The sequence below is a fragment of the Sus scrofa genome, chromosome 13 (assembly GCF_000003025.6).
Source record: "Sus scrofa isolate TJ Tabasco breed Duroc chromosome 13, Sscrofa11.1, whole genome shotgun sequence".
Lineage (NCBI taxonomy): Eukaryota > Metazoa > Chordata > Mammalia > Artiodactyla > Suidae > Sus > Sus scrofa.
Window position 1 is genome coordinate 179,507,166 of NC_010455.5, and position 12,253 is coordinate 179,519,418.

The 12,253-nt window shown below is 35.0% G+C and overlaps 1 protein-coding gene and 1 long non-coding RNA gene across 5 annotated transcripts in view; one reads left to right on the forward strand and one right to left on the reverse strand.

Annotated features, from left to right (window-relative positions):
- The window catches only part of SAMSN1 (SAM domain, SH3 domain and nuclear localization signals 1), a 77,866-nt gene extending 75,672 nt beyond the window's left edge, over positions 1–2,194 (reverse strand). Inside the window, exon 1 of the mRNA XM_021070817.1 lies at positions 1,919–2,194. Coding sequence (XP_020926476.1) covers positions 1,919–2,179 — 261 coding nt within the window. The 5' untranslated portion in view covers positions 2,180–2,194. The remainder of the gene's footprint in view (positions 1–1,918) is intronic.
- Positions 1–8,670, forward strand: part of LOC102161811 — a 194,452-nt gene extending 185,782 nt beyond the window's left edge. For 3 of the 4 annotated variants that reach the window (XR_001300623.2, XR_001300624.2, XR_002338004.1), the window contains 2 exons: positions 2,247–2,300; positions 6,072–8,670. This is a non-coding gene — a long non-coding RNA (uncharacterized LOC102161811). The remainder of the gene's footprint in view (positions 1–2,246; positions 2,301–6,071) is intronic. The other variant, XR_002338005.1, reaches the window with a different exon arrangement.

Consider the following 12,253-nt stretch of genomic DNA (forward strand, 5'->3'; position numbering starts at 1 on the left):
TATCTAGGATTTCGAAGGAAGGAGAGAACACTTATTTCTAGCATGACCCAGGAAGGCTTTCTAGAGGGCAAAGTATCTGATCAGAGTCTTAAAGGATAGGGTAATGGTTAAAAGGAAAGAATAATATGCCAAGCAGAGCCCAATACATAGGAAGACACAAAGATAGAGAGGCATTGCAAGAGAGTTGTTAGGAATAGCAAATCATTCACTTTGGCAGTTCTATAAGGAAGAAGTGGTAGACAAAACTGAAAAGCTAGATGGAGGCTGGACTGCTAAAATCCAGAAATGCCAAGTTAAGGAGTCCAGATTTTATTCTCGAAGGAAGCTCTGAATATTTCTATTTAGATTCTTATATACCATCTTTGCCACTAGCCAAGTAGTCATTATTCTTGACTCTGATTCTGAAACTGTCAGAAGTAGTTCCTAATTATATTACCAGCTGCTCCCTAAGAAACTGCTCCAAGAAGTCCACAAAGTCCAGCAGCCCCAAAAGAAAAGATGAAGTATAAAGAAGTGAGAAATTTATAAAAATGCTTAGTGTTGGACAGTTTCATTAACTTCAAGTCTACTACTAGACATTTGTAATATTTAATATGGTACTTTGAACACAGATCATTTTACCTCTTTAGTGTGCAAAGGTAGAACTTAATACACAACTCTTAAAAGTGAAAAGGACTCCAAACGAGAACAAGCCTCTTCAGAGATACCTAATGCACCATGAAATATATCCTCTTTCTGGTGAGAGACTGAATATACATTTGTTCCATTCATTCATTGCCAACACAAATGATTATGAACTGTAGAGAAACAAAGATACCTAACTTACGTAAGTTATTTTAGTTAAAGTAATATGATCAAGTTGCAAAAAATTAGACACTCTTAAATCCTAGAATGTTTGTGTTATTTTAGTTTCTCAATTACTTATGAGTTTAATATTACTATTGCCATTTTACAATTGAGAAAATTAAGATTAAACAATTACGATAATTTGCCCAAGCCACATAAGTAGCAGAATTTGGACTGAAGCCCAAATCTGTCTAACCCCAGATCCATAAACTTTCTCTTGCACAATATAGCTTTAAGGCCTAGCTTAGTATATGGGAAACACTATAATAAATTAGCTAAAATCAGGATCCTTAGCATAAAGCTATTTAGTTTCTGGATCTTGGCTCCACTTGTTAGATTTTTGACATTGTACTTGTTACTTCTTGTTTGTTTGTTTTTCTTTTTTTGGCTACCCCATGGCATATGGAGTTCCTGGGCCAGGGATCAGATACAGGCCTCAGCTGTCACCTACACTGCAGCAACACTAGATCCTTAACCCACTGTGTCAGGCCAGGGATCAAACCTGTGTCCCATTGCTCCAGGGATGCCACAATCTTGTTGCACCACAAAGGGGAACTCCACTTTTTTGTACCTCATTTTTCTTAATTGTAAAACAGGAAGGAATTAATAATAGAATAACAGAACCCTACATCATAGGGTTGTGATATTTAACTGGAAATTTACACACACGCATATTTATGTAAAGTGCTTAGAAGAATAACATGAGCTAAAAAATGCTCATTTAAAGCTCACTATTATTTGTCAGTGAAACGTCAAGACAACAGCAATGATTTAGACAATTCAATGCACATAGTCTTGATCTGAATCAATATCCATTGTCTTCCTTTAGTTAAAGAGAAATCCCTGGAAAATATTATGCAATAATTTATTTGAACACAAAGGAACATATGCAAGAGTAACAAGATAGCAGAAGTCACAGAGCTGCATTGCTTTTTGGAAAGACATGCTCTAGCTCTGGTAACTTTCCTGACACTGATCAGTTTGACTGATTAGCACACTTTTTTATCTGTTTCTTTCCTGCTAGTATGAACATCCAGATAAGATGATACATTTCTGTAGTTTACAAACTTACCCATGAATGTGGGAGATCCATATCTGTACAAGAAGATCTGAGATGTGGGTGGTGAGTGCAGTGGAAACAGTTGTCCCAAGGTCCAACCTGGTCAGCTTGGAAATCGACGTATGTCCACAGTGGGTTTTCTGGAAAAGGCTTCCAACTGTTCCACATCTGAACTTCACCTTCATTGTAGGATAACATTTCTGCCAAGCTGCATCCAGTTGAAGTACTGGATCTAACCAGTGTTGCAGAGATAGAATCCAATCTAATCTCCATTTCTGCCTTCCTCCTTGTGCTAACATTACTAACCTTCTTTTCTTGCGATTTGGCTAATTTCATACAGGAAACCAATGTTTCATCTTCATCTTCTGAATGATAAAGAAAAATAGGTTAAGAGGTAAGTCTGTCTAATAATTTTGCACATGTAAAAATTATGAATGTTATAATTTCCTTTATATAATAGAAATTAATGAGCATGACAGGGTAAGCCAGAAGTGATATAATTTCACAAAATAATTTAAAAATAGCATTTCTTTAAAGAGTAAGTCTTTGGTACACTAAATAATTTATTTGGTAAAAACAGATTTACCTAAAAATTTTTGAAGGCATGTATAAAAATTAAAGCCAGTTTGACTGGAATGACTAGAAGCCACATGCAAATAGTGTACTGAAAGATACTTAAGGAAAATTACAAATTAAAAATATTCTCCACATGTTATGAAATGGTGTGTTTTTATTCTTAAATATTTTAATGCTTTGAGTTCATGTGTATGAAAGGCATCATAAAGAAGCAAATCAGGGAGTTCCCGTTGTGGCTCAGTGGTTAACAAATCTGACTAGGAACCATGAGGTTGCGGGTTCAATCCCTAGCCTCACTCAGTAGGTTAAGGATCCAGCGTTGCCATGAGCTGTGGTGTAGGTTGCAGATGTGGCTTGGATCCTGGATCTCACCCGTGTTGCTGAGGCTCTGGCGCAGGCCAGCAGCTACAGCTCCAGTTAGGCCCCTAGCTTAGGAACCTCCATGTGCTGTGGGTGTGGCCCTAGAAAAGACAAAAAGACCAAAACAAAAAAGAAAATTTTAAAAAAGGAAGAAGCAAATCAAATCGTTGCCTTATTTAAATGAATGAAATCATAGAAGGGATTTTCTGAAATTTTTAAATAAAATTCTCTATTTTAATATCAACCTGCAAAGAGATTTATTTATGTTGCTTGTCTCATAAGGAGATATTTGAGGAAAACAAGAACAAGATTGAGAAAACAAAAGAAAAGAGAATATCTTCAGTCCTATATAGTTGATTCTGGAGAACAATAGTTAGGTTATTTAATGTAGGGGCTACTGAAGTTTCTGGTAATGTATAATACAGATACAGAAAATAAAAATATATATTACCCATAGTAAATTGGGCCATATCATTGAATCCATTTAAGTTCAAATGTTTACTTTAGCTGGTGTAAACAAAACATGATTAAAAAGGCATTCTTGTAAATAAATAAATGAAAATCAAAGTTGCATGTCAAGACCTGCCAATTAGCTGCTCTCATATAAAAGTTGAGTCATATTGTTTTCTATGGCCAAGGAATGGGAAGAGTGGACAAGACCGACCCTTATTCTCTTGCTGAGCTTCACCCATAACTTTCTCTTACTCTGCCTCTGAGTCTAGTTGTAAAGAAAAGGAGAAATGGGGTGGGGCATAGATAGAAAGTGAAATTCATGAACAGAGTGAGGATATTTGTTTTACAAATAACTTGACAATGGAGAAAAAACCTCAATGCTTATGATTATTTTATAATCTTATCAAAATGTCCTTCATATATATATACATATATATATATTTGCTACCCCAATTCTTCCTCAAAACATTTGTATCAGTTCATTGAGTTCTTACTTACGGAGATTTATTAATGTGGGTTTCATCTCATTCAGAGTCGGCACCCTGACCTTCTTGGTCCAAACCCGTTTCTGTAGTCTCTTTAAAGTCCCCATGGATTCCACTGGATCACCACCAGATTTTATGGCCTAGCACAATCATAGTTCAGGGTAGATGCAAATTATTCTCCACAAAAGATTAAATATGACATGTATCAAGGTCATAAATGTAGGAAAATTAATAATATGACCTTAACCTGTAGCCTGAGATAATTTAAGCAATAACTAAGAAGCACACCACATTTGGGGGGTCAAACTTGTAAAACATATTACAGCTGGACGGTCATACTAAAGTAGAATTTTTTTTTTTTTTTTTGTCTTTTGTCTTTTTGGTTGTTGTTGTTGTTATTGTTGCTATTTCTTGGGCCGCTCCCGCGGCATATGGAGGTTCCCAGGCTAGGGGTTGAATCGGAGCTGTAGCCACCGGCCTACGCCAGAGCCACAGCAACGCGGGATCCGAGCCGCATCTGCAACCTACACCACAGCTCACGGCAACGCCGGATCGTTAACCCACTGAGCAAGGGCAGGGACCGAACCCGCAACCTCATGGTTCCTAGTCGGATTCGTTAACCACTGCGCCACGACGGGAACTCCCTAAAGTAGAATTTTTTTAAGCAATTTTTTCTTTTAACTTCAAAATGCAGCAAAAATGGATTGAATCCAGAGCCATCTGTAAATGAGGCACTCCTGCTCAATGTGAAATTGTGGATAGGAACAAGTCCTCTGCAGCATAACATGGAACAAGAAATTTAAAGTTGCTGCTTGTATGTGTTGCAGTAGACTAAGGGCGTTGGAAAAAAAAAAAAGGCAGGATTCAAATTTTCTTTATTTCCTTTGGAAATTTTTGGCAAAACAGCATTTTTTTTTCATGTATAAAATATTTTCAAGCCATATACTTTTCTTTAAATAGCCTCTTGCAGTTCCCATTGTGGCTCAGTGGGTTAAGGACCTGACGTTGTCTCCATGAGGTTGAGGATTCAATCCCTGACCTCATTCAGTGGATTACGGATCTGGCACTGCCACAAGCTATGGTGTAGGTCACAGACACAGCTTGGAGCTGGAGTTGCTATGGCTGTGGCCTAGGCCTTGGTTGCAGCTGCCCCTTAGCCTGGAAGCTTCCACATGCCACAGGTGTGGCTGTAAAAAGAAAAAAAGAAAAGATAAATAACCTTTTTGCTTTCTAGAAAATACACATTGAGAAAAACAAAACATAACCACAGCATTCTATATTATGTTTTAGTTTATAAGTGTCACTGATTTGTTGCAGCAAAAACAATTGATGAAAGAAAAAAGAATTAACGCTGAATTAATGACTCAGTGTTTTTTGAGAAGATAAATGTTTCCCATTGGTTTAACACTGGCAAATTTGTATATGGCTTTTACTTATTATCTATAAGATCTCTTTCTCTTAAAGATTTCAAAATATTTTGGAAATTAACATTATATGTGCTAAACGTTATACTAATTGGTAAAAAGTTGTATTCTGCTGTATTAACAAGATAAGCAATATATAGGGGAATCGTTGTTTTTCATTCTAGAAAACTCGGGATACAGAAATACTTTTCTGTCTGCTTCTTCCTCATTCTTTCCATCATCAGCTGATCAGTGACATCTAGATAGATACTGCAATTTTCAAAAGGGGAAAGATTTGCTTCCTCATTAATGTTTGAATGAGACACATTTATAACAGCCCTTTCCAGTCCTTTGACAGAGACTATTAGCCCAAATAAATGTTTGAAAGAAAAGGCTCTCTGGCATGCAAACATTTCCAATTACAATATTTAGTTCTTCTTCTTGGTCTTTAAGAATGACTGTGAACAACCAATAAGAACTTGATGTTCTGTCTGCATAATGGTTCCTAAGTAGGAAATGTGATGTTTTGTTAGACCACGCTGTATCTTTTTGCATTAAATACATGGGAAAATACTGAAATCATTTTAATCTTTCAGAGAGGACTGTGATGAGATTCTTTTAGATATGCAAAATCTTCCTTCTCTTCCCAAAAGTCATGCTCAGCTCGCCATGATTTCTATTGCTATCAAGTTTTGTATTATTTTCCCCAGTATCCCTTTGCAGTACTTGCTGAGTTACTCAGTTTTACAGGTCTATTACAACTCAAGAAGAGTCATTTTCTAATCTTCAGCCCTTTCCAGAATTAATGAACTGCCATTGCACAACCATTAAGCACAATATTTTGTGTGTGTGTGCTTCTTTTCTTATGGCAACCTCTTCCTCTTACAGGTAAAGCTAATTGCTCCACTGAAATACTGACATCAAAAATAACCTTCTCTTTCCACCTTCTTTGTGAAAATGACTTTCACTTGATTTGGGGAAAGATGTTAGATACCAGGGTAAATGAACTTCATAATAATGATTTGCCCCTAGGAGAAATGGAAACATTCGAATAGTGCCTAAATTCAGGTAAGTGAGGTCTCCTGGCCCAAGGGTGTTAAAACAAACTGACCCCCTCATTATTTTATTCTTACTGTATTATTATAGCCTTTTAAAAGCATAGTATTGTTGACTTTTGTATCTTCATTCACTTACCCGCCTTTAAGTTATTAGAGATCAGTCTATGGCATTTTATTCATTTTTGAATCTCATGTGCCTAGGATAGTGCATGGCTTAATAAATGTTTGCTGAATGTAAATACACTCTTGATTTCATACATATGTTTTATCTGTCAAATGGATTATCCATAATAATTTTTTGTATTAGATTGGCTGCTTTCTAATAGCAGATTACTTCTGGAAAACTTCTCTTGCTATTAGATAGTATATACATGATGAATGAAAGTTAGAGTTAATATTATTATAAGAGCTAAAGAAACATCGAGATGATCTATTCAAAAGAAATTTTCTATATTTTAAACAATAATGTTATTTACTATAATTTCCTAATCTGTTACCTAGATATTTGTACCAAATTTGATTAAAAATTTTAATGTGCCTTTTAATTTCTACATTTATTATTTTTTGTATAAGTTTCTGGGCCAAGAATCAAACTCACACCACAGCAGAGGCCCAATATGCTGCAGTGACGACAATGACAGATTCTTACTTAACCAGCTGTGCCACAAGGGAACTCCCTAATTTCTGCGTTTTTTAAGACTAACTTGTAAATGAAATTTACAATCCAACCAACTGACAATTTTTAATTGAGCACCTACTGTATGTGAAGCACTATATCACATTGAGTAAGTAAGATGAGATCCCTGATTTCATAGAGTGTATATACATTCTAGAATGAAATGTCTAGCCTAAACATATAAACAAGTACATAAACAAGAAAATGTGGCACAAGAAGTGCTATGCTAAGAAATAACAGGGTGATGGAGAGTGGAAGGGGAAGGGGAAGTGGAAGGTGTGACCATTTTATATTTGGTAATCAGGAGGGTTTTCCCTGAGGATCCTGCAGCTGAGGCTTGGATGACAAGAAGGAAGCAGACGTGAACATTTAGAGATGATTTCGGATTCAGTGGATGGTCAGGCAGGACATTTCAACTGAGGCTCAAATGACAGAAAAGAATCAGCCAGGCAAACAACAGAAAGAAGAGAATTCCTGGAAGAAGATACAGCTTGTGTAAAGGTCTAAAGCTGGAATCCCTGGGAGGATTTGTCATGTATGCCCAAGAATGAGAAAGAAGAGGAGAATGGCATTAGGTGATACCAGAGATTTAACTAAGAGTCTTCAAGGAGGCTTTTGTAGAGTAGACTAATGAATATGTGTTTTATTCTAATCAGGGGAATGACACAACTTTGTTTACATTTTCATTCATCATCACTCTTCATTGAATTTTGATCATCTTCCTTTTTAAAGGGCTTTTCCTAGTCGTCTTCAGACATGCTTTGATCTCATCCATCTTTAAGTCGCCATCTTTTATTTGGCACTCTTTCTACTCCTTTTCCCAGGCATGCTTCTTGAAAAAGTTAATTGTGTATGCTTCCTTTAATTTAATTTTTTGAATTTCTCATCCATTCAACCCACCTCATGTACTCATCAGTCAGCTTTTGTCTCTACTGTTTAAATTGCTTTTGTGGTCCAATGACCCATTCCCGAACTCCACGGCTACTTATTCCACAAAATTGACCATGATGACCTTCAGAAAACACTTTCTTTTCTTAGCTTCTGTGACACCATGTTCCTGGTTTTCCTCTCACCTGTTTTAGCTGTTCATTCTATAACTCCTATATGATAACACTTCTTTTCTCTCAAAATTAAATGCTCGAATTCCTTTAGAACTAACTCTGGACCCTCATCTAATCTTATCATCATTCCGTTCTCATCTACACACAGACAAACACACACACATTATATGCTGATGATCTCCAATTTATTTCTCTAGGGCTTTCTTCAGAGCTTCAGACTCACGTATCCAACTGTCTATTTAAAATGATTTATAAGCATGATCAAAGCTCACTTCTAGCCCCCCAAAACATATTTCTTATCTGGCCTTCTTCAACTCAGCGAATTCCATCTTCATCCATCCTAAGTCAGAGTATCACCTTTATCATTTACCTCTCCTTTATTTAGTTAATTTATCCCACTACTGACATTGGTCTATTCCGTCACTGAGTTTGGTCTATTCTCTAGAATGTATCTTGAATCTGTTTCTTTTTCCTAATTTCCATTGTTACCACTCTGGTTTAATTTTCTCTCATTGAAACTATTGCCAAGTCTCGAATTGGTTTTCATTTTGTTTTTGCAGTTTTTTGGTTAATTCATAATATGTTAGAGTTCTCTTTGAAAGATCTAAATCTGGAGTTCCCATTGTGGCTCCTCAGGGTAAGAACCTAACACAGTATCCATGAGGATGCCGCTTCTATCAGTGGGTTAAGGATCCAGCATTGCTGCAGGCTGCAGCCTAGATTGCAGATACTTCTCGAATCCCGTGTTGCTGTGGCTGTGGCTTAGGCTGGCAGCTGCAGCTCCAATTCTACCCCTAGCCTGGGAGCTTCCATACGCCACAGATGCAGCCCTAAAAAGCAAAAAAAAAAAAAAAAAAAAAAAAAAAAAAAGCAACAATAGCAAAAAAGTTAGCTAGGTCTCTAGGCTCCTCTGACCCTCTGATTCACAAGATACGGACCTTTAGGTTCACAATCTCCATAATGTCCATTATCAGGGTTTTTATACATGCTGCTCCCTTTGCCTGGAATGCTCATTCTCATTCTCTTCACCTGATTAATTCCTTCCTACTCACCCCTGGAGGCTCAGGCTAATGTCATTTTTTCAGAGAGATCATTCCTGACTCCCAATTCAAATTAGGTCCCTGTCCCTTCTTGGCTTTCACTGCAATTTCAGATTATATTTTTGTGTCATCATTGGTTAAATTTTTTTCTTCTCCAATAGACTCTAAACTAAAGGGATGCAGGAATCATAACCTTCTATCAAAGTGTCATGTGTATCCTTAATAAATATAACATCATTGACAGTACTGTATATTAATTAGTTAAAATAATAATATGAGATGAACAAATGAATAAATGGATGAGGACTTGATCTGGTAAAATCTATCTATTCAAAATGGAATGATGCAAAAAAAAGGATTAGGAATTGAGAAATGATAGGAAATTTCAGAGGTTTTGTATTTAGTTTATTTATTGCTTTTCTCACTCAAAATAGGAATTACATGTGAATATAAAATAAATATTTTAATACATATAGTATTTATATACTGTATCTTTTATATATAAATGTGCACATCTTTAGTTCACTTTGCTCACATTCCTTAAATAATGTAAAAATTTTGTTACAAGTGTTGGATTAAATACACCTCATTTCTGACATTTTGCTTGACTATTAGGATGATAGACTAATTTTTAGAAAATAGCATCAATGAATTATTGAACTGGATTAGTTCTACAATCATATTTTATGAGCCAGGGTGAGACTTATTGGACACCCAGCATATTTAAAAAATGAGAGAACCCAGAGAAGCTAAGTGGTTTATACAGGGAAAGATATTTCATTAATAACAGAGCGAGGATGAGAATCAAGTATTCTGACTTTTAATTCAATGTTCTTTCTCACAAAATTTTTAGAGCCAGCATAATTACTAGTTATCTAATATGGACAGCTAAATTAAGACCTCCCAAATTTAAGGTTTTGATTTATAAGTTAAATATGGTTCTGCTGTATAGAGGGTAAGTAGCAGGGAGACACTCAGATTTATAGGCCTATATATATATGTATATATGCATATGTATATATCTTCTTTTGTATATATTTCTTTATATATATATCATAGGACTAATATTATGTGTGTATATATATATATATACATATATATATATATGTTCTCTTTCATATATATATTTCACTACAAGGGAATTTAAATATCTTCCAATTTTATCCTTTCCTTTTATATAGGAGAAACTTAGGCTTATGGAGACTAAATAAATCCAGATCATCTAACTGCATGAATTGTGTTCTTTTTGCCCCACTAGTGAAAGGGAAGTTGGAAAGTAACATGATAACCCTTGAATGAAATAAAAAAATTTCTCTGTGTTCTTTGTTCTTGATTTCTGATTTAGAAAATATTTCCTCTCTAGTGACCCTTTAACAAGTATTCAAATAGAAAAAGCCAGATCACCTGAACGCATAATTTCTTAAACAGGGGAATAAAGATTTTTTCTTAAAAAAATTATCTTGGTTTATTTTAAAAGGAAGATGTAATGACCACACTGAAGTGAAACTTCAGGTAGTTTCATGTATTTTGCATTGACAATTGTTATCAGCTTCATAGTCTTATGACTCTTCACCCAAGACTTACCAATTCTTAGGGCTTTAGAAACTATGATTTTTAATGCTTACAATACACTATTAAGTGAAAAATTAGAACACAAACTTGTATAAAAAGTACAAATACCACATTAAGTGTTTTTTCCTTCTTTATATTACTCTGCATTTTCCGAGTTTTCTACAGTCAAGATATATTAGTCCTATCTTTGGGAGAAATTATATAATTAAAAAATGTATTAAGAATACTTTTTTAAAAATCAAGTCTATTTCTGTCAAAGCTGTATCTCTATTCTCTTTTATATGAAAGTGATTATTCCCTATTTATGACCTAAAACATACTCTAAAAAGATAATTTGTAAGGTCACAATAATCAATTAACATTTAGTAACTCAATGGGCAGTAATAAAACCAAGAGGATTATGAACTAGAATCAATCAATGCAAACACATGAAAATAAACAAGCTTCATTTCAGAGGTTTGCTTTATGGCTTTCTTAGAACTAGAACTAACTAAAAAGACAACTTAAAAATAATTCATTTACGCAAATGGAATATTGATTGAAGAAAAAACTGGTGGAAAAACTGCCATGTTGATGTTAGATATATGTATATAACTACAATTACAAAATGTCTTATTTTTGTGATAGAAATTGAAATTAAATGAAGACTAGATCAGCACTTAAAGTAGGGTTGGGCACAATAATAAAAGCTGTTGAATAAATAGACAGGTGAATGCATTAATTAATGAAATAGTATATATTCTACTAGAAGGTTTGTAAGATATTTATTTACTCATTCAACACACATTTACTGAGCACCTAATCTGTGGGAGATAAAAAGAATAAGACATAGACTTTTTTTTCCACCTTGTGATGCTCATTGCTTAAAATAAATGAATAATAATTAAAAAAAAAAAACCAATCATCTAAGTTTCTGTATCTATCCTCTCCACTGAAAGATGAGCATTTTGGGCTTTCAGAGCTATTTTGTACATGGTAACCCTGGTCTCTAATATGCTCAATAAAGATATGGGAACTGATCAGCTAGTCAAAAATACATCTGGAAGAAAATTTTAATGTGCATTTTATGAGAAATACAAATAAAATGTGATGGTTATCCACAGTAAAGATTGCATCGGGTAAGATGGGGAAGGGAAATGCACTTGCCTAGAGGATTAGCAGGCAGTATAATTTAGTATGTCTAACAATGCCTTTTATGTAACAGTCTTATTCCACTATACAAATACAAATCACCTATTAAAGTTTTAATAAATGTTTCTGGCTCCTTCTCCTTCCTCTTAAGCAGATTTTGAGGTATATAATTGTGGTCTTGGAATAACATGCCATCTAGGCTCTATTTTCCATGGTACAAGGAAGTTACAAATTCATGGCCATCTCTCCTGGTTTATGGATGAGGAGCCAAGACTGCTCTTTGCTCATTGACCCATAGGTTGGGGTCAGTCTTTTAATGTGGAGACACTGCCAAGCTGGCTGGAAGCTGCCAGGATTACACAAGTCAGAGATGCAAATGAGGTTGTGTTGGTTTAAGGGGAAAGGCTACAGAAGCAATATATTTCTTTCTTAATTTTTTTTATTAGAGTATCACTGATTTACAGTGTTGTGTCAGTTTCTGCTGTACAGCGTAGTGACCCAGTCATACATATACATACATTATTTTTTTTCA